The following is a 21,054-nucleotide window of genomic DNA, read 5'->3' on the forward strand; positions in this document are numbered from 1 at the left end:
AAGAAAGCCACCAGAGAAAACCGCCGAGCAGGATAAGCATAGACACAGAAACAAACACCGTTGCATAAAACAAGTATTCCACCCATAAAAACATTACCGAATTAGAGATACCTCGTACCAAAGAGAATAAATAATCAAAAAAGGAAATTAGGAAATTAGGCCTTTGTAAAAGACTTTTTCCCCAGCTTCAACCCCATAAACTTGCGTCCCCCAGCACCGGGTGCAGCACTATTATGCCGTGCATGGCGGCGTTGACTGTTCTTCCGGACAAGATGGGAATCATAGTTCACCGCTGTCTGGGGCATCTGTGCACTCGGTGCTGGGACTGGGACGGGAGGATCCATTTCCGAGCGTAGACTGCTCATGCTGGACGTTGCCGAGTGTTTGCGGGTCATGCGGCGCATCATTGGGGATCGTTGGGCGAGGATGTTGGATACGCTGTGCTTGGAGGGGGTGTGGCCGCGTTTCGGGGGCTGGGACTGAGACTGGGAGTGGTAGGATGGTGGTGGTGGTGGGGAGGAGGCGCAGGAGACTGGGCTGCAGGTGCGGGAGAGGAGGGATCCAACATCGCTGAAGTGGTCGGGGATGTAGCCCAAGTCTGAAGGGAAGGGGGAGGCTGGGAGCGAGGCGTAAGAGGGAACGCTGCTGTTGCTGTTGCTGCGGATGGAGGCTGGTCGCCGGCTTGTATCCGTGGGACGTCGTGGTCGTGCATTAGGCATGAGTTGGAAGGACTTTTCAGCGCCAGATGTGCGTGGTCGTGGGCGATACATTGATTGTGGCCTGATTCGTGGTGATGGTGGCAGGAATGGGACCACTGGGATCTCGGAGACGCGGTTGATGGTTGCGCTTTGGAGAGGGCGGGATATGTAGTCGTCGTCCAGAGTGGGCATGGCAGGTGTCGTGCATGTAGAGTCATTATCTGAGGAGGACTCTGCATTCTCTGTGTCTTTTGTTGCTGAAGCCTTGATCTCGGCTAGTCGTGGGACTTCGAGTCCGTTTTCGAATCTTCCATCGAAAATGCGGGACTCGCGGTCTCGAGGGTTTCCCCGTGTGCGAGAGCGACTAGTTCGAGATCGAGAATTCTTCGAGCGTGAGCTTAGAGAGTTGATGAACACCAAGGTCGGCCGTGTTGGCGGCTCCATCAGAGTGATTTTCTTTGCAATCTGGATCTCGGCGTTTTCCACTGAAAAGATAGACGATGGTGACGCTGAGCGAGACCTGATATTGGTGGTTGGGGGAGTATTAGGCGAGACATAGATTGTAGGCTGCAGGAACAGACTCGATGAAAGATCAGGGCTGTCTGGTGAAGGCAGTTCCAGCACCATGTCCTCTTCGGGGTCGAAGACATATGCGTCTTCGACGAAACTCGCTTCACTGTTACGCTTCACAGTGTCCATAGACACGGGGCGTTGCCTCTTAGCTCCTCGACATGGTGCCAGGAACTCTTCTTCCCGGTCTGAGTCCGGGTCAGCGTGCGAGTTTTCGTCGGCGCTAATATCAGAGTCAAAGATCCCGGCTCGCTGGGAGCCTGTCGGGGATGGAACAAAGTCGTGGCCGCCAGCGTCCGATTCGGAAACATCTTCTTCATCTGATTCATAGCGCTTCTGAAGGCTTTGCCGGCTCAGACGGTGCAGAGACAAAGCGGTAGTAGGCTCGTACATGATGGCGAGGATTGATTAATAGGATTCAATCACAGTATGGTTCATGCAAAATAGTCACACTGTTCCAGACAGGGAAGGAGTCGTAAGAAACGAACAGTCAGGTCAGATCAGATCAGGGTTAAGAGGAGAAGCCAGCCTGTAATGAAGGAAAAGAACAAGGAAGCAGCTAGAAAATGTGACAGAGCAATATCCTCTATCAAGGTGAGAATGTAGCCACGTTGGGGATTTTGTGCCAGTTCCTTGTGCAATGTCAAATAAGCTCACGAGAAGAGACCTGCAAAAGAAGAACCAGTTCTCACTCCTGTAACCGGCCAAGGGAAAGGTCTTTAATGTCGAGTGGACCCGTCCAGGGTTGAACAGGCACTAGAATGGTGAACAGGGGAAGCGGCTCCTCGGTTCCTGTCAAGGTCGCCAGGAACAGGAAGTATGAAGAAATAGATAAAGAGGTCCCACCCTGTCAAGAATCCACCCAGGGCGAAAGAGACTAAGAGTCAGAGAGAGGGGAAGGGCTTTTTTAGGGTCCCATCAAATAATCAAGGAAAGGGACGGTGTAGAAATCCCTGTCCACGTGTGCCAAAGATGGGTCGGGGGCTTCAATTAGTTAGCTGCATGAGCTTTGGGCTTTTCGGGCTTGATCGTTTACTGTTTTGTGCAGAAGCCCTGCTTTTTTGCGCAGTTCTTTTTATTATTATTTTTCATTATTTTTCCCTGATTCTTCCTGGGCGGACATTTTTCTTATTCTTGCGTCGAGTATTGCGGGCATTACATCTGCAGGACCGACGTGTAGATAGCCCTGGATTGGCCACAGGCACCCCCAAGTTCCCAACTAGTGAAATCATCCAGGGTCGGTAAGTAGTGTGATTGGCATTGGGCCAGTTCACCCTTGCATTTGGAACCAGAAGGTACAACCAGGACTCGCGAAGGTCGTTTCACCATTCGGCGACGCGCACTCTCCGCACACCGTGGCGGGCGCGAGAGGCTGGGAGTAAAACCTAAGGCGTGGATGCTGTAACGCCGGAAAAAATCTGATAGATCAACGTGAGCTGTCGTTGGCTCTGGCCCATGCGCCTAACGCTGGGGCTGCAGCCGATGTGGATGGACATTGGTCATGGTGTCCACTAGCCGCAGGGACTGGCGGCGGCAGCAGCTAGATTGGATTTGCTCCATGCACGGTTCAAGGGGAAAAACAAGAGAGGGAGAGAAGACGAGGAGGAGGAATTTAGAGGTTTTGCCGAATGTTACCTGCAGTTAGAAGAAAGGAGAATAGGAGAAGGAATATCGAAACAATATTGCGCCGAGGATGCGCCGTTCAGGGTGAATACCACTTGGAGAGTACTTCGGTACTTCTTTTGCGGAGGCTGTCACTGTACGGAGTAATCCGTCCGGATGAAGACGGAGGCGTAGTGTTGTGTTGTGTAGCGCCAGCTGAAAAGGGGGGGGAAAAAAGTGTCCCACTAAGCCCAACGATTGTGGTTCATTGTGAAGCGCCCGTGGTGGATGGAGTTGACCCGACGGTTCCCTTCAGAGAATTTCATGCTGGAAAACTGGAGTTAATAGTCATATCGACTCCATTCAGTCCATTCGCGAATCCTCTAGAGCATTGCCAAGTTAGCCGCCGCTCCAGAAAGGTGGGGCATCAGGTATAACTCAAACACGCTACCACGAACACTTGGGGCCCGGGAGGGTCCTTGTCTGACCTCGAAACCGTCGCGACGATCGGTCGCAAGTGGAGCTCGGTACCTTGATCCCGAGAAGTGGTCCATGCCTGTACAATGCGCGGTCCTGCAAGAGTGATGGTCTGAGTACTGGGGACAGTGGTGGCTAGCGTTGAGTTTACTATTGCTGGGGATGATGCCAGGGGGAGGAGGAGGCAGGAGGAGAGTTGTGGTGAGGTCAAGAAGAGTTCTTCCAGGATAATGCACCAACCCCCTCCCCCTTGGTTCCTGAATTTCGTGAACCCTAAATAGCGAAAGATATGGGTTGAAGGGCAATTATCTATCTGTATAAGGGACTAGGGGCAACCTACGGCAATGCAAAATGCATAAGGCACATCAGGGGTACAGTGGCATGGAAGAGGGGAGTACTGCCTTTACAAAGTAGAGTATACCATAGAACCATTCGACATGGTTTGGATTCTGGCTAGACTGCTCTCCTACAGGGAGCATTCTCTTCTTTCTATCCCTCAATCAATCCCCTGATCAAGTAAAGGGCGACTATGGAATACTAAAGGGGAAGGAGTGCAAATGATGACAGTATGCCAACGAGGAGATGATTGTAGGTCCCCCAGCACAACCATGACTATCTTCTTGCATGCATTTCAATGCACAATCCAAGCGTACCTGCCTCCAATAATTCCTTCTGATAAAGTCTCCCACTACGACAGTATACCTCTATAAAACAGTAAAGACCCCCTCACCTTACATGCGACGATCACCACGAATCGGCGAATTCTCCCTTCCCCAAAGGATCTCCTCCCCCACTCGGTCCAAGCTCCGGCCAGTCCTCGGCGCTATCGTTTTATCTATTTATTTATAGACAGCTAGTAGTGAGCACGGAGGACGGAGTATGAAAAAGAAATAGTTACATACAGTACAGTAGCTAGTTAATAGTGGACCATTCTTATGACATCTATCACCTGCACCCACACCAATGCAGCAGATAATAGCCTAATAACGTCGCATATTCAACGACATGGCACCAACCCATTTCCACACCATTCCCCCGTTGTAAAATCCCACTTCAGGCAAGGAACTCCGGTTCTAATGCGGATCCTCATTGCTGGGAATATCTTTACTGTACTTACCCTAGGGGCACGGTAAGAACCGAGAACCGAACCGCTGAAACGCAAAAGTAATCACTTGTCTGCTTATGACATAGTAGCTTAACTTCTTAACTACGGTAAGTAGGTACAAGTGCCTAAATCCACGAACTAAACTCAACAGTCGCGAACTCGAAACACGCCATCACCATCACCACCCCTCCTAGCCTCTAGTAAGTTGAACTAGTGTCCCAAGCTCCTACTTTCTGACAGCGGCGTGGTTCCCCGCTCCGAGTTTCGTGGCTAAGTCTTGGCTTACCTTTTCCTTCATAAGAGTGTCTTCTCTACGGAGTAGTTCTATATACAGTAATCTTGTTCCAGTTCCAAGCACTGGTCATCATGCAGTCCTGTTGATCCGGCTTAGTTCCGGCCGGTGTAAGTTAGTGAATATGCTCCGCTCCGTCAGTACCTTGATAAGCCTGTTTGTTGTTTGTTCCAGATAGAATGGAATATGTGGACAGGATCATGGCGAGACGCTAGCCATGTTTTTCTTGGAGTTTCTTTGGAAATTCGGCAGGTTTGTGTAGATACAGACAGACCTGCGCTAGGCATCTGGACTGCGCCAGGCGCCACGCTTGGATGTCGTTCGCTTGGCAATTCGTCTGCTATGACATGCTGATTTGGGTCTAAGTATTTTGGGGACTTGTCTGTTATCTTTGCTTTCATCAGAGGATCCGCTGGGCCCTGCATGCTAACCAACTGGCCTGGTGAAAACATGGCTTGTACGACATGCAGGGCGCTCGTCCAACTTCTAAATTCAGCAATGCGTGGGACATGGTCAGAAGCCAGCCTCGCATAGCTGCTTGGTACCTGACAATCCGATTTCCAACTGCGGGCGATGACCATCAGAAATGGATTATTGAATATCTCCCGGCCATAGGTCTTGACTTAATGCCTGATGGCTGGTTAATAAGGGATCGACCACGATCGACCTGCCAATGCTGCAATATACTCTCAACCTTATCAGGTTCATACCCCCCGAGCGTCCGGTGGCAGGAAAAAAGACATTTATTGGCCACGCCGTGCGCCAGATAACGATCAATTTCCGAACCAACCTTAGCTACCAGCCATCTTGCAAATCCAGGAGAGGGGCAGCGAACTCTTTCCCAAATGCCTTCGCTCAAGCATTCGATCTATCTTCCTATCTGCTTTGCCCAACACACATCCAAACGCTGTTAATAACGCTCGACCCTCAGCAACATACACGTCACGACTTGTCACTTCAGTGGCGTTATTTGTACCCCGTTACACAAGCCATTTATCTGCACGGATCGACAGGCCCCCAGTTGGTACCTGCATGGCGAGAGGATCCACTGATGTGATGCTCCACATTGAGCATGAACGGTCACATCCACGTCTGGTTGTCCCCTCAACGTCGGAGTGTTTGTTATGCTGCTGGCATCTCTCCGAGATGCTGCGAGATAGATGCACTTTGACAGATTGCCCTGCCACATATTTTCGATGTGCATTGATGGGTCTTGGGTAAAGCTCGACGTGTCGATTGCCTGGTGCAGGAGCTTTTGAGAGCACCTGCAGGAGATGAGGTCGCATGCAAGTTGATCTTGGTAAGAACCATCCCCCATATCAAAGCTGACTGGAGCCATGAAACAGTTCGTCCTTGCTTGCTCTTCCTCGACCATTGCCTTCTCAGGACAATACAGAGTACAACTACGAAGCACTGACTCGCATAACTGATTACATTTAGCATGATATGTGAACCTAGCATCTATAAGTACTTCACTGACACATCAGAACGGAAGAAAGCAATTGAGAAAAGGGCCTGCTGCCAGCAGACTGCGAGGGTGATAATGACAAACATGAACAGAAGGAGAAAAAAGGACATTATAGAATACAGCCAGGAACAAGGGACTGCCCAACAGTCTCCGTTCCCAGATGAAATGAAAAGAAAAGAAGTCACAGACAAAAGGCGGGGGAACTACCCTTCATCTGCGGCTGGCATCACCATTGCGCCTGCCCTCCACAACCCGGGCCCCTGCTGCATCGATCATCAGGCCCTAAACCATCAGGCCTAGCCTCATGAAAAGGTCATTCATTAAAACGAGTATAAAGTGAATCACCAGCAAGCAACCACGCCACATCTGCTTTACTGCTTTTGCTTGCTCTTCCTCTTCGTCAAGGTGCAAATATGTTCGAGGAATTTTTGTGAGAGATGAAGGGTTGGGTTCATCTCACAACGCTTAAACTTCAGGATGGTACACACATCCTCACACACGACTCCACAGTCTCACTCATATGGGTACTCGGGAGGCACGTGAGCTACCTCCAGCAGAGGGGGCCATTTAGGCCTTGCGGGAGCGAGTGACGGGGCCGTTGGAGCGGCCAGTAGAGCTGGCGGAGCCGTTGGAGCCCTTGGCACTGCCGTTGGAGGCACCGGCGGGGGAGGGGACCTCGAAGTTCTTCATGTCGATGAGGGACTTCTTGCCGGTGTTGCTGCGAGGGCGGCCAACCTTGGCAGCCTTGTTGTAGGTGGCAATGTAGAAGGAGATGAAGAGGAGCAGGTAGGAGGTGATGATACCAATACCAGCGAAAGCAGCGAACTCCTCGCCGGCGCACTGGCCCATGTTGGGAGCCCAGGGGAAGTAGGCGGAGGAGAAGTAGGTGTAAGAAGCGAAGTAGATGAAGCCTAGAAAGGGGGTATGAATTAGTCCTGCAGTTGTATACAAAGCGCCTGGTTTTAGTAAACTTACCGAGATCAATGACGAACTGAACAATCTGCAGCATGGTGATGTACTTCTTCCACCAGATGCGGATACCACGGGCACTCTGGAAGTAGTACCAGTACATGACAACGTGGACCAACAGGTTGATGGTGATGGGAACCCATTGCACAGCAGTCAGACCAATCAGCTGAGTGTAGCAAAGCAGAGCGGTAGCACCGTGGTGGTAGGTGTGGAGGAAGGTCAAGGGCTTCTTCTTGAGGACGAGGAAGACAGTGTCCAGGAGCTCGACGTATTTGTTGATGTAGTTCAGCTATGCGAGCGACAGGTTAGTCGCGCCAATTTTGTGATGAGGTTGCGCATGGCAATGGGACTCTTACGTAGTACAGGATAATCAGAGGCTGAGTCCATCCACCGCGGTGGTCGCAGATGGAGTAGAAGACACCGTGGCGGACAATTGTGGGCAGGAGCTGCTCAACAAACAGAGCCAGGAGGATGGCGCTGATGGCAGTCAGGAGGAAGTTGTGGATCATGAACAGAGTGTTCAGCTTGAAGGCGGGGAAGTTCTTCATGACCTCACGGCCACCAAAGATGATGATGTAGTAGGTGACCAGCATAGTCGCGGTCTGCTTGAAGGTGGACATGGGGGTGACGCCCTGGACGAAGTCGAACTGGCTGGCAGGGTAGCCCATGACCTGCTCATAGGCCTTGTCGAAGATGGGCCATAGGTGGACGCCAAAAGGCCGGTCCAGGGTCGGGACGGGCACCTTCTGAAGGAAGTCGGCCATGTTGTCTGAGGGGGAGATGGGATCCGAAACAAGCACGGGGAATTTGGCGAAGTCGCGTGAAGAGAAAAATCTCTGGGGGTAAGAGTAAACACGAATCTCAGGCCACAGATCGCAAGTTTGCGAATAGGCACAGAGTAAAGAGAGAAGTGAAGGTGAAGGAATGGAAAGGACCGACGATTGAAGGAGAAGGGAAAAGGGAGAGAGAGTGAGAGAAGAGAGAAAGGCGTTACTTTTTGCGTCCGGCGCGTCCGCTGAGCGCCCGATGCGGACTAGCGCGGCCGTAAAAGGGGGAAAATCCACAACTCCCGAGGAGTTCGGCGGGTTTGGGTCCCTGAAATAATGATCTTATAGTCAATAACAGTTTCAATGGCTATTATTATTTGAAAAAAAAAAAAAGAAAAAACAGGATCAGTATAGTCTATTCTATTGATCTACATATTGTTTCTCCGAGATATCTATGGTGATTGCTGTTAAAAGGTCCGTTTTCAGCACACCCGTCCAAACTTTCACATGCGCAATAATCAAAGCGTAGCTGAATGGCCAGGACCAACGAGAAGTAAACACAACATGGCTGCTCAGCCCTGGATGAGAGTGACTATTCGAATAGAACTCCAGAACCAATCTCATCAGTATTACCATTTCAGCAAATGTTGTACTCGTTTACGGAGAGTACACTATAAAACTCAATCCAGAAATTCAAATGTTCCTGTCTACCTACAATAGGGCACACAAGTAACTCACAAGTAATGCTACACTATCATCGGGATGTGTTCCACCCACATTGTAATAACAATCAAGTAGCCGAGGCTGTACTACCCCTGTCCTAGCTGAATATGTAGTTACCTAGGGCTGGAGTATAGATGATAAAAGGGCATCATTGATAGACTGGAGATTTAATATTTGGTCTCCACCAGTAATCCCAAGACTGGCTGACTTTCCTTGGTTGGGTATCGATCTATAGAAAGCCGGTTCAGCCACCCATCCCGCTTAGACTTGCTCCACACTTATCAACAGGTCTTCAATCTGGAATGCTCACCATCTTGAGGTCTCTCGTTCATTTGTAGTAATGTACCTCTCCACTAGTTCCCTAAGTCTGCGTGTTCATCGCCGCTGGAGCCCTCAACGTGTCGAGGTGAGCTCGCAGGTTTCAGAGGCGATGCTTGAAGAAGACGTAGCCCAAGTGAGCATCTGGTTAGTCAATTGACAATACAAATTAGCGTGGAAGGTCACGATCGATCCTGGGAGGATCTATATATAATGCTAGGAGCCGTCCTTGGGTATTCAGGAACTCAAGAGCTCCCAGGGCTACCGAACGCCCTTAGGCATGAAAAAGTCCACCCGTTGAAGGGCAGCCGAGTTACACTTTATACCAGTACAAGCACAACCATGCTGTACAATTATTGCCGATGAATGCATATTGAATTGAATATAAAAATCAGTCTCATTCTATAGATTCACAGGCATCTGTGCCCCGTCGGGAAACATTTAATCTCATAGATCGGGATTTCCGTACCGTATAAATCATTGCGACTGGAGAGATCTGTCTTTCGGGGGGGAAGGAGAGGTCTCGATTTGAATATAGACTGATAACATCAAATTCTTTTCCTGGTCATGTTTTCTCGTTTTGCCCACCATTGGTCGAAACCTATACATGGTTTAGCCATCGTGATGCACGTCCCAGATATATATCTGCAGTTCTGCATCCGCTTCCGAGTGTACTGCCAAAACCGGCCACATACGTTTTTATCGACTCATACCTGCTCTCTGATAAGCATATATAGGTAATAGGTAATCTACACAACTGCCATAAAATGCACTAATCTGAATGCCATCACCTTTCGTTTACTACACCTATATACTACACTTATATACTGCCTGCATGCTACCAGTAACTAATAACTAACTATATGACACTGACTCTCGGGATGACGGGACCACTTCAACCAATCACATATGCAGTAATCCAAACCGCCCGTGACTAAACACTTTCTCCTGCCTCAGGCCACCAACACCACACCACCCGCAAAATCCAGCCGGGACTAACACGACTCTCTCTCTTCTCGCTCTCCTCCCTTCCCCGTCTCCATCCAACTCTCGCCTCCACCACCGTCCATTGACTTGGTCCAGCACCACTCCGAAATGTCGTCCCTGTCTGTCTTCCGCATTGCGACGCGCGCCGTCCGCCCTGCCAGCTTCATCCGAGCTCCGATCGTCCGCTCCCGGGTGCAGAACCCAGTGACTCTCGCTGCTGCCCGCACCGCCAACTTCGGTACCACCCGTATGCTCCGCTCTGGCCACGAGGATGAGACCTACGAGGAGTTCTCTGCCCGGTACGATTGATCTTGCGACCCATTGGCTTCGGCGGAAACCGGGGGGATGAGAGAGGGGGGACAATGAAGGACGGGCTCTGCGCAGCGAGGCCCTGGGCCGGGTCCTGCATTGGTCCTCCAGAAAGACCTGTGTGAATTGGGTATGCTGACTGTGTGTGTCAATTGCAGTTTCGAGAAGGAATTCGACGGTGTCCAGGATGTTTTCGAGCTCCAGGTAAGATCCACCTGCTTTGGGCATCTCCCGGGAGATGACGGAGGGCCCCCTCATGCGATATCAACTGTCATTCGACTATCATATCGACCTTACATTCAGCTATATCAATGGACCCATCGCTAACGCATCAATTCTCCTCTAGCGCAACCTGAACAACTGCTTCGCCTACGATCTCGTTCCCTCCGTCCAGGTCCTCAGCGCGGCCCTGAAGGCTGCCCGCCGTGTCAACGACTTCCCCACTGCCGTCCGTGTCTTCGAGGGTATGCGCGAATCATTACAGCGAAAGCTGCCAACATCTCAATTGAGACCAATCACTAATACATCATATATAGGCATCAAGGCCAAGGTCGAGAGCCAGGACCAGTACAAGCAATACCTCGAGGAGCTTGAGGGTCTGCGCCAGGAGCTGGGCGTTGCTCTCCGGGAAGAGCTGTACCCCCAGGAGGAGTAAATTAGCGTCGCTCATGTTGTTCTAACCCCCTCCATTTCCACCTCACGTCAATTTTCTCTCTCTCTCCAATTGTTTTACCCACCACCCACCCTCGCATCAGACACCATTGGTCGATCGTGTAATTCCTGTTTGGCCTGGGGTGCTCAGATCGGGGTAGAAAGAGAAAGCTGTATACATATTTTAGAGATCTCTTGTGTTGTTAGTGCTGCTGTTGTTTGGAAAAAGGTTCTGCGGTGCCTTGACTGGTCCTTAATCTATCTTCCATTCTCCGGTTCACGACCTGCTTACGCGGCAGTATGATATCTCCACGTACCGACTTATATTGGACATGCAATCTTTTCACCGAGTCTTTCCATGTGGCTGCGGTGAAACGATGAGGAGAGCATGATTTCTTATTTTATATTTTTGAGCAAATAAATGTCTTGTTTTCATACGATATCATATAAGGTAGAAGAACAGAATCCAGACAAATATTGCAAGATTGAGAAAGAAATACAGAACCAAAGAAATATTGGTAACGTGAAATCAAATATAAGTACAGAGAAGACCAGACCCGCCAAAGCTCATTCTATCGAAGACAAGCCCTGGCGGCCAGGAACGTATTTTGTGGAAATGAAGTGAAAAAAGAAGGGAAACCAGAGGGGAAAAAAGAAGACCACAAAGTATCATCAATAGGTATGAGTCCGCTCAAACGCCAGGTACCAAGTCACATCGAAGGGTTCGGGAATATACTCATCGGGTATGCAGAAAGGGTGATGCAAAAGAGGGTCGAGGTTTTTCATAAATGGCAGCCATTGAAATATGGATGGGCCGCCACGGTCTATCAATTTAGTGCGTGCCAACGTACTTGAAGTATGTCGGGCGACAGTCCTCCTTGGCCAGGAAGTCTGCGCCAGAGTAGAATTGGCCGGGCGTGCAGCCGGAACACTTGGGCGAGTTGGGGCAGTTATAGTAGGGGATATGGTTGTATCCAATGTCGCGGAACCTAGAAAAAATGGTGAGCATACTGGTTGATAGTGGCATTAGGAGGATAAGTAAACACTTACCAGTGAACATCCGCGGCATCGGCGAACAAACCAACACCCAGCGAGTGGACCGGCGCATCGCCCCAACGCTCATAGAAGAAGCCACCGGCACGATCTAGGTGCTGGAAGTAGGACTCGTACTTCTCACCACGGAAGAAATCCAGGTCACCAATCTCAAAGTTGGACCAGAAGTGGCAGGTGGAGTAGCCGTTGGCGCCTTGGGTATGCTCAGGACGTGCCTGGTCATCCGTAATCCACTCCCACATGTTGTTCTCACTCAAGTACGACGGATTCGCGGCCAGGAACTTGCGAGTCTCGGGCCAAAGAGTCTTGATGGTCTGCGGGGCATCGTACAAGTTGATGGTGAAACCGTAGGTCTTGTTTCGGTCCTCCATGTAGCGGAAGACGTCATAGTCGACGTTGCAGAAAAATTGGACCTTGGGCTCAATGCGCCAGTAGTAACGGTACTTCTCGAGGGCGGGGTGCTTGTAGAACATGCCGCTGTTCCAGCGGCACATCTGGTGGTATGAAAGCTTAGAGGCGTACTGGATGTTCTCCTCTTCGAGGATCTTGGCGGATTCCTTGAAGAGCTCCTCGCTGATCCAGCTGGGCATATCCCAATGTTCCTTGGGGACCAACTCTGAAGCGCGCAAAATTGTTAGCAGTGTACATTCCCTTCTTCTTTCCCCCCGAGTCGCAAACGACCCGATCATGAGGCAATTGAGCCGGGCGTACCATATTGAATCTTGGCCTTGGTGACGGCCTGCGTCTTCTGCTTGAACTCCTCGGAGAAGGGCTTGTCATTGAAGAAGATATAGGGATAGTTGAACTTGTTGTTCCATGTGCGCTCGAGATCGCGCATGGTGCTGATCAGCTCGTAGAGTTCCTCGTTACGGACGAGGGAGATGAGGGCGGCATTGGTGCGGGCGGACTTTTCGCTATCGGGGGAGTAATCGTGATCCTCGGCGCGCCATAATTCACCGGCTGGTTCACCAGTAGCTGTTGAATGCGTTAGTATGTTGCGCCTTGGAGGAGGGAGGCTAATCGTGAATCTTGAATCTCGAAGAATCGCGGGAGTGGCAACGCACGATCTAGTAGGGGATCCCGGCTCATGCCGTGGGTCAGTTTGGAGGAGGGCCTGTCGGAGCCCTGGCGGAGCTGGAAGACCAAGAATAGAGTAAGTAGAATGCATGCTGCACCCAGCATGCGAATCGGACGTGCGATCGCCATGGTGTAAGTGTTGGAACTAAGTTTGAAGTGAAAGGGGGCAAGTTGTTCAGAAGGGCCAGAAGCGCCTTCACTTCAGCCCGCGCCGCCCTTGCCCCTTGAGGATTAGCGCCCGCACCACCGCGCGTCCAGTTGGCTTCTCCGTCATTGGAACTTCTGCTTCTATATCAAAGTCCGCGTCGATGATATTCAAGATCATATTCAATCGGATACACCAAGCCAGCTATTGACGGTCACCATGGCACTGGCGGCCTTGGCCTCGCTGACTGATGAGCTCATTACTACGGTTGCCAGAGTTGCCCCTGAGCAAAAGGTAATACATTTTCATATTATGATTGGTAGATCCCTGTTGATCGCGTGTTCTAGGATTCTCCGCGCGTTCAGAGTATTAAGCGCCGCGTGGAGGCTGCACTACGTCCAGGTACCCATGGACGGATAAACCAATTTGAAGTGATTCGCCAGCTCGAGGGCCTTCAGGAGAAATTCCAAGTCTTGAATCGAGACGAGCTGGCTGCAGCTCTGCATAATCGCCTTACCGAGTTACAGGGTTACCCGAATGCATGGCATCCCGAAATTCTGAGCTTGTTGGTGCAACTCTCAGATCGTCCTGCTCAACTAGCAAAAATTAATCGATCGGCGACGCCGCTCAACGCAAATCAAGCCCCCGAGCAGCCGTTGTCATGGGCTGACCTCGATGCTAGCGGGGCCGCCTTCGGCGACGAAGATATCTGGGAGGAGGTTGATTTCGACCCCAGCTCCTCAGGCGATGACTTTGATTCTTTTACCAGTGAGGTCTCTCTCACCCGAGGGACGCCCCAAACACCCCCTGCGTCAGAGGAAGAGTATGTAATTCCGGACGCGGTGTTTGTCTCGGGCGAAGATGAAGACCTTATCACTTCTATGGAGAAGGCTCAGTTTTGGAAGCCTGAGAACAAACCTCCTGTTTCCAGAGGGAAAGAGGAGGCGTCCTGTCCTATCACTGAATTGCAATTAGCCAGAGAAGCGATATTCATGCTGCAAGGCTTACCGACGTCGATCTTCTGGCGTTTCGATAATGATATTGAAGTAGACCGCAGCTACAAACTTGCACACTCATCCCATACGGCTCTTCTATCGTTGTTGGAGTTTTTCACCGAGACTGGCTCAAAGATTGACACCCTTCGGCGATTCACCGCAGCTCCCCAGTCGATAGCCTACATGCAGACATTCTGCCGAGGCGTCGAAGACCGTCTGCACGAGTTCGATGGGTTTCTCTCCAAGGTCCAATCTAGCTATCTCTCTGCTGGCTCGATAGTTAGTCTCCTTCAATTGAGTGACGATGTTCGCCAATTTTCTCATCAACTGCTGCTTTTATCCGACCTGGTTGCAAAGTTGGAGAAGAACTCGACGGATCGACCAATGCGATGCCTCGACCTATTGTACAACTTGGTATGCATGACAGAAGCTCTGGGCGACGAGGAAACCACAAGAACACTCGCAATCTTGTTCTTCTCATGCTTCAAAACTTATACAAGGTCAATCCAACTTTGGATGGAATCTGGTCAAGCTGATTCCACCGACACAGCTTTCTTTGTGAAATTGAAAAGTGACAATGGTGATCTGCGGACATTGTGGCATGACTGGTACGAGATTGATGAGGGACACCGAGGAGAGAATATTCCTCAATTTCTGGAGCCTAGTCTTCTCAAGGTCTTTACTACTGGCAAGAGCATGGTCTTCCTGCGCCACCTGAATGCACTTCCAGACCGTTCTCAGTCAGCAATCCAGGCGGACACGATATTCGATGATGTGTATGCCGAATCAACACATACGGCTCTTCCTTTTTCTGCACTAGTCGAGTCTGCGTTTGACCGCTTGGTAGATCTCAATCACTCGGCCAGCGCGGGTCTTCTGCGGACAGAACTTTATGAACAGTGTGGATTTTGGTTGTCTTTCGACGCCCTGCAACACGTCTATCTTGGCCAGGACCTGAGCATCATCGGCATGATCGACACTAAGGTCTTCGAGCTGATGGACCGCGGCCGATCATGGGATGACAAGTTCCTGCTGACCGAGGTGACAAGGTCCGCATTTAGCGCAATGCCAAATATGGACCTATCAAGACTGGTTGTACGATCGAATGGCTCTTCCTCCCATGACACTCACACCCTTACCCGAACTGTCGATATCCTCGAAACTATCTCCATCGACTACGTACTTCCATGGCCCGTGGCAAACATCGTCACACAGGACGCCATCCACGCCTACCAGCGAATCTCGACATTCCTCATGCAGATCCGCCGCGCAAAGTATGCCCTTGTCAAGCAGCGCTTACGAGACGGACGCGGTGTAACACCGGGTGACCGAGATGGAGCCCTTGTGCACAGTCTGCACCACAATCTACTCTGGGTTTTCGATACCCTCTACGCACACCTTACCTATTTCGTAATATCAACCGGAAACCAATCTCTACACCAGGCTCTCTCCAATGCCGAGGACGTAGACGCCATGATCACCGCACACGACTCCTACATCTACTCACTGGAAGACCAATGTCTCCTATCCAACAATCTCTCTCCAATCCACGAGGCTATCATCAACCTCCTGGATCTCTCCATCCACTTCGCAGACCTACAGACCGTCCACGCAGCCGAGGAAGGAATGTTTGATCAAGGCGATGCTAGCATGCTGAATACACTACGGCGAAAGAGGAGTGACGAAGATAACTCGGACTCGGATTCAGATGAAGACAATGACTTTGAGCATGAGCAAACATTGACTATCTCATTCCGCGATTCGCCATATGCTCTCCAGATACGAAATGTCAAGCGTCAGTTTGATCATTTGATGAACTTTGTGGCAGATGGGCTGAAAGGTGTTGCTCGCGCTGATGGTCTGCCTAGCTGGAACATTTTGGCAGAGCGTCTGGAATGGAGAAAGAGCTGATACATAGTGAACGGGGAATAGGGACCGGAATGCGAACACGACTAACCTTTGAGACAGAGGCAACAAGACCTAGTCGTCGTAATTAGTTATATCGATGAGATTTATGAATACCTAGAAAATAAAGAATTGACGAATTGACGAATGGACTTGATTAAATAATGGTATCTGGACGATATGGGCTAAATTCTATATTCCTGTGAATGCTCCGTCTCCATATCGAAAGTCTTGGCAAGACAAAAGGATGTTATCCGTTAATCACCACGTGACATCTCCGATAAGCCCACCGCAATCGGCCTAGGGCGGGGCCGCTCATTTTTTCAACAAAAAGTTGAGGGAGTCATAGTGGGGAATTATTCTTTGCCTCAAGTCCATACTTGAGCGGCATCACAGCCCTTCCTCCTCCTTTGTCCCAAGGGAGGCTTGGTCTTGATTGACTTCACCTATCTCATAAACATGGCTCCCACCGACTCTTATCTTGCCATCCCGGGCTCGGTGGCGTTCTCTCGTTCGCGGGGACATGCCATTGCGGAGAGCCTGGGTGTTCAAGATATCCGTGCTCAATGGATTCACTATGTGCACACATCCCAGCCATTGGACCAATCTCAACGTGCTGTCCTCGAGCAACTTCTCAAGTACGGCGACATCACCGACGTTCCTCCTTCCTTCACCTCCGATGACGGTCAATTCGATACCTTCTACGTCTTCCCTCGTACCGGAACTATTTCGCCATGGAGCTCTCAGGCTACTGGTATTGCCCAAGTCTGCGGTCTGCGTCAGTCTGTGAAGCGGATTGAGCGGGGTATGAAGGTTTCATGCCTCCGCAATGGCGGAGAGGAGTACAAGGATGGGTATCTGGATCTCCTCCATGATCGCATGACTCAGATTATCGGCAAGGACGAGCCTGATCTGAAGCTCATGTTCTCCGAGCACGAGCCTCTTCCTCTGAAGACAATCTCCCTTCAGGGAGGTGACAAGTCTCCCAAGGAAGTTCTCCAGGAGGCAAACAAGGAATTGGGTCTTGCATTGGACGAGTCCGAGATCGACTACCTGGCGGAGGCGTATGGCCCCAACGGCGCCATTGCTCGTGATCCCACCGATGTCGAGCTGTTCATGTTCGCTCAGGTGAACTCGGAGCACTGCCGTCACAAGCAGTTCAATGCTTCATGGGTGATTGATGGCAAGCCCATGCCCAACAGCCTTTTCGCCATGATCCGCAACACACACAAGAAGAACCCCGAATACACTGTCAGTGCTTACAGTGACAATGCTGCTGTTCTGGAGGGTGGCCCGGCTGCATTCTGGGCCCCGGATCCTACCACTGGAGAGTGGACCCACACCAAGGAAGTTGTGCATTTCCTGGCCAAGGTCGAGACTCACAACCACCCCACTGCTGTCTCTCCTTACCCCGGAGCTGCCACTGGCTCCGGTGGTGAGATTCGTGACGAGGGTGCGGTCGGTCGCGGTTCCCGCCCCAAGGCCGGTCTGTCTGGTTACTGTGTCTCTGATCTCTTGATTCCTGGACTGCGCCAGCCCTGGGAGCTCGAGGTGGGCAAGCCCAACCACATCGCGAGCAGTTTGGACATCATGCTGGAAGCTCCTATTGGCAGCGCTGCTTTCAACAACGAATTTGGTCGTCCTTGCACTGGTGGTTACTTCCGTACCCTTCTTACCGAGATTGACGTTGGCAACGGCCAGAAGGAGATCCGTGGATACCACAAGCCTATTATGATCGCTGGTGGTGTCGGCACTGTTCGCCCCCAGCACGCTCTCAAGAACCCCGATGTGGTCAAGCCTGGTTCCTACCTCGTCGTGCTCGGTGGCCCAGCTATGCTGATCGGTCTTGGCGGTGGTGCTGCTTCTAGTATCACCTCTGGTGAGGGATCCGCTGATCTTGACTTCGCCAGTGTCCAACGAGGCAACGCTGAGGTTCAGCGCCGAGCCCAGGAGGTTATCAACGCCTGCGTTGCCATGGGCAATGACAACCCCATCAAGTTCATTCACGATGTGGGTGCTGGTGGTCTCTCCAACGCTCTGCCCGAGCTGATCCACGACTCCGGTCTGGGTGCCAAGTTCGAGCTGCGCGAGGTGGACAGCGCTGACCGCAGCATGAGCCCCATGCAGATCTGGTGCTGTGAGGCTCAGGAGCGTTACGTCCTGGCTGTTGGCGAGGACAGCATCAATAAGTTCACCGCTATTGCTCAGCGTGAGCGATGTGGCTTCTCAGTCGTCGGCCGCGGCGAGGGTGCTACTGAGGAGGAGAAGCGACTCATTCTTCTTGACCGCGAGTCCAAGGATTACCCTTCGCCCATTGATCTTCCCCTTTCTGTCCTGTTCGGCAAGCCGCCGCGCATGACCCGAACTGTCGACTCACGCAAGCTGACTCTGCCCGCTGTCGACTCCAGCCTCACCAAGTATCTCCCTTCGCTCTCGTCAAAGGTGGAGCTGGTCAGCGAGGCCGTCAACCGAGTCCTCTCTCTTCCTGCCGTTGGCTCGAAATCTTTCCTGATAACCATTGGTGATCGTACTGTCGGTGGTCTCACTGCTCGTGACCAGATGGTCGGCAAGTGGCAGACCCCCGTCTCAGACGTCTCAGTCACCGCCACCTCTCTGCTTCAGGGCGTCAAGACTGGTGAGGCTATGGCCATGGGTGAGAAGCCTCTCCTCGCTCTGATTTCTCCCGGTGCTTCGGCTCGTATGGCCGTCGCAGAGTCTCTCATGAACATCGCTGCTTCTGACCTGGTCGACCGCCTGAGCCGTGTCAAGCTGTCTGCCAACTGGATGTCTGCTAGCAGCCACCCCGGTGAGGGCGCTGCCATCTATGAGGCTGTTGAGGCCATCGGTCTCGACTTGTGCCCCAAGCTTGGTATCAGCATTCCCGTCGGTAAGGACTCCATGTCCATGAAGATGAAGTGGAAGGACGAGGCCAGCAACGAGGCCAAGGAGGTCACTGCGCCCATGTCATGTGTTATCTCTGCCTTCGCCCCCGTCGGTGACTACCGCAAGACCTGGACCCCCGCTCTCCGTAGCCTGGAGGATGTGGGTGAGACTGTTCTCATGTTCGTTGACTTGTCCTTCGGCCGGAAGACCCTCGGTGGCTCGGCCCTTGCTCAAGTCTTCAACGAGGTTGGCACCGAGTGCCCCGATGTCCATGACGTCGACCTCTTCCGTGACTTCTTCGATGCTACCCAGCAGCTGCAGGAGGCTGGCATTGTCCTGGCATACCACGACCGTTCCGATGGTGGTCTTCTGACTACCCTCGCCGAGATGATGTTCGCTGGTCGTTGCGGTGTGGAGATCATGATTGACAACATCTGCTCCTCTTTCCAGACCCAGGATGTTGTTGAGACTCTCTTCAACGAGGAGCTTGGTGCTGTCTTCCAAGTTCGTAAGGAGCACGAGATTCAGTTCCGCTCCTGCTTCGCCACTTGCGGTCCTCCTCCAGGCATGATCCACAAGATTGGTCGTATCTCGGAGAAGCAGAAGCAGAACCTGACCATCTACCACAAGGCCTCGCTGGTCTACCGCGAGACTCGTTCCAACCTCCAGCAGACCTGGTCCAAGACCTCCTACCACATGCAAAAGATGCGTGACAACCCCGAGTGTGCCGACCAGGAGTTTGAGAACATCCTCGATGATGCTAACCCCGGTCTGTCGTGGAACGCTACTTTCGACCCCAAGGACCGTGGCTTGCCTATCATGACCAGCCTGTCCCAGTACTCCCCCTTCGCCAACAAGCCTCGTGTTGCCATTCTGCGTGAGCAGGGTGTGAACAGCCAAGCTGAGATGGCTTTCGCCTTCAACACCGCTGGCTTCTCCGCCGTCGATGTCCACATGACCGACATCATCTCCGGCCGCGTCTCGCTGGCTAGCTTCGCCGGTCTCGCCGCCTGTGGTGGTTTCTCCTACGGTGATGTGTTGGGTGCCGGTCAAGGCTGGGCCAAGTCCGTCTTGTTGCACGACAACACCCGCAAGGAGTTCCAGGCCTTCTTCGAGCGTCCTGACACCTTCGCCCTTGGTGTCTGCAACGGTTGTCAATTTTTGTCCCGTGTCAAGGAGCTCATCCCCGGTGCCCGCAACTGGCCCAGCTTCGAGCGCAACACCAGCGAGCAGTACGAGGGCCGTGTCGCCATGGTTCGCATCTCGGATCCCGATCCCTCGCGCCCCAGCGTCTTCTTCCACGGCATGGACGGCTCTTCCTTCCCCATTGCCGTTGCTCACGGCGAGGGTCGTGCCTCGTTCGCCGGTACTCCCGGCCAGACTGCCGCCGACTTTGTCCGCGAGGGTCTCGCTCCCGTCCGCTACGTTGACAACGCCACCCGCAAGCCGACCATGCGCTACCCCTACAACCCCAACGGTAGCCCCGAGGGTATTGCCGGTGTGCGCAGTCCCGACGGCCGCGTTCTGGCCATCATGCCTCACCCTGAGCGTACCGTCATGAACGGCATTGCCAGCTACCTGCCTCCCAACGCCGAGGAGTGGGGTGAGATCGGTCCTTGGGGCCGCATCTTCTTCAGCGCCAGACGCTGGGTTGGTTAAATGTTGGGTTAGCTCCGATCTTGTGAGAGTTTTTTTTGGTTTCACATTTTCCTTTGTCTATATTTCCTTTTTCTTGGTTCGGTTTTATGGAGTGGTATGGTTTGAAGCTAAAACTGGTGCGTTGAAAAGCATTTACGAAACTGAAAGAATGTCGTGGCCTAGGAGCCATTGTCAGTACTTCTATACGAGATATTAGATATACCAAAATCAAAGTAAATATTCAAGTTTATTCATCTGAATTCACTCATGCTGAGTCGATCGTAAGGGTATCAAAACCAGGTATAGGAAATCCGGACCAACCGAATCCAGGCGCCGAGAGAAGCGAGGGAGAAAGGAGAGCTCTTTTACATGGGCTGATAGTGTATTTAGTTGATTTTTAGCTAGTTTGGTTGATAAATCGC

The 21,054-nt window shown here is 51.8% G+C and overlaps 6 protein-coding genes across 6 annotated transcripts; 3 read left to right on the top strand and 3 right to left on the bottom strand.

Annotated features, from left to right (window-relative positions):
- Positions 1 to 155: 155 nt before the first annotated feature.
- Positions 156 to 1,661, bottom strand: N7473_004055 (uncharacterized protein; the record flags this gene model as incomplete). Its single annotated transcript, XM_057149995.1, has 1 exon — positions 156 to 1,661. One exon carries the CDS (start codon positions 1,659 to 1,661, stop codon positions 156 to 158), a length of 1,506 nt encoding a protein of 501 aa, XP_057013649.1.
- A 4,502-nt stretch (positions 1,662 to 6,163) lies between these two features.
- N7473_004056 (elongation of very long chain fatty acids protein) lies at positions 6,164 to 8,245 on the bottom strand (the record flags this gene model as incomplete). The annotated part of the gene is made up of 3 exons (XM_057149996.1): positions 6,164 to 7,123; positions 7,188 to 7,470; positions 7,538 to 8,245. Coding segments are annotated over 3 exons (1,335 nt in total), but the record flags the coding sequence as incomplete, so codon positions are not given.
- A 1,839-nt stretch (positions 8,246 to 10,084) lies between these two features.
- On the top strand, positions 10,085 to 10,940 carry N7473_004057 (cytochrome c oxidase subunit VI; the record flags this gene model as incomplete). Its single annotated transcript, XM_057149997.1, has 4 exons — positions 10,085 to 10,275; positions 10,444 to 10,489; positions 10,632 to 10,749; positions 10,822 to 10,940. The coding sequence occupies 4 exons, from the start codon at positions 10,085 to 10,087 to the stop codon at positions 10,938 to 10,940; spliced, it is 474 nt and encodes a 157-aa protein (XP_057013651.1).
- Positions 10,941 to 11,768: 828 nt separating this feature from the next.
- N7473_004058 (glycosyltransferase family 15 protein) lies at positions 11,769 to 13,195 on the bottom strand (the record flags this gene model as incomplete). The annotated part of the gene is made up of 4 exons (XM_057149998.1): positions 11,769 to 11,925; positions 11,987 to 12,605; positions 12,701 to 12,964; positions 13,054 to 13,195. The coding sequence occupies 4 exons, from the start codon at positions 13,193 to 13,195 to the stop codon at positions 11,769 to 11,771; spliced, it is 1,182 nt and encodes a 393-aa protein (XP_057013652.1).
- A 177-nt stretch (positions 13,196 to 13,372) lies between these two features.
- On the top strand, positions 13,373 to 16,117 carry N7473_004059 (uncharacterized protein; the record flags this gene model as incomplete). Its single annotated transcript, XM_057149999.1, has 2 exons — positions 13,373 to 13,505; positions 13,559 to 16,117. Exons 1-2 carry the CDS (start codon positions 13,431 to 13,433, stop codon positions 16,115 to 16,117), a joined length of 2,634 nt encoding a protein of 877 aa, XP_057013653.1. The 5' UTR covers positions 13,373 to 13,430.
- Positions 16,118 to 16,570: 453 nt separating this feature from the next.
- On the top strand, positions 16,571 to 20,653 carry N7473_004060 (phosphoribosylformylglycinamidine synthase; the record flags this gene model as incomplete). Its single annotated transcript, XM_057150000.1, has 1 exon — positions 16,571 to 20,653. The coding sequence occupies one exon, from the start codon at positions 16,571 to 16,573 to the stop codon at positions 20,651 to 20,653; it is 4,083 nt and encodes a 1,360-aa protein (XP_057013654.1).
- Between the last annotated feature and the right edge of the window lie 401 nt (positions 20,654 to 21,054).

This window comes from Penicillium subrubescens (genome assembly GCF_028828155.1).
Source record: "Penicillium subrubescens strain IBT 31985 chromosome Unknown utg000002l_segment0_segment0, whole genome shotgun sequence".
In the NCBI taxonomy this organism is placed as follows: Eukaryota; Fungi; Ascomycota; class Eurotiomycetes; order Eurotiales; family Aspergillaceae; genus Penicillium; species Penicillium subrubescens.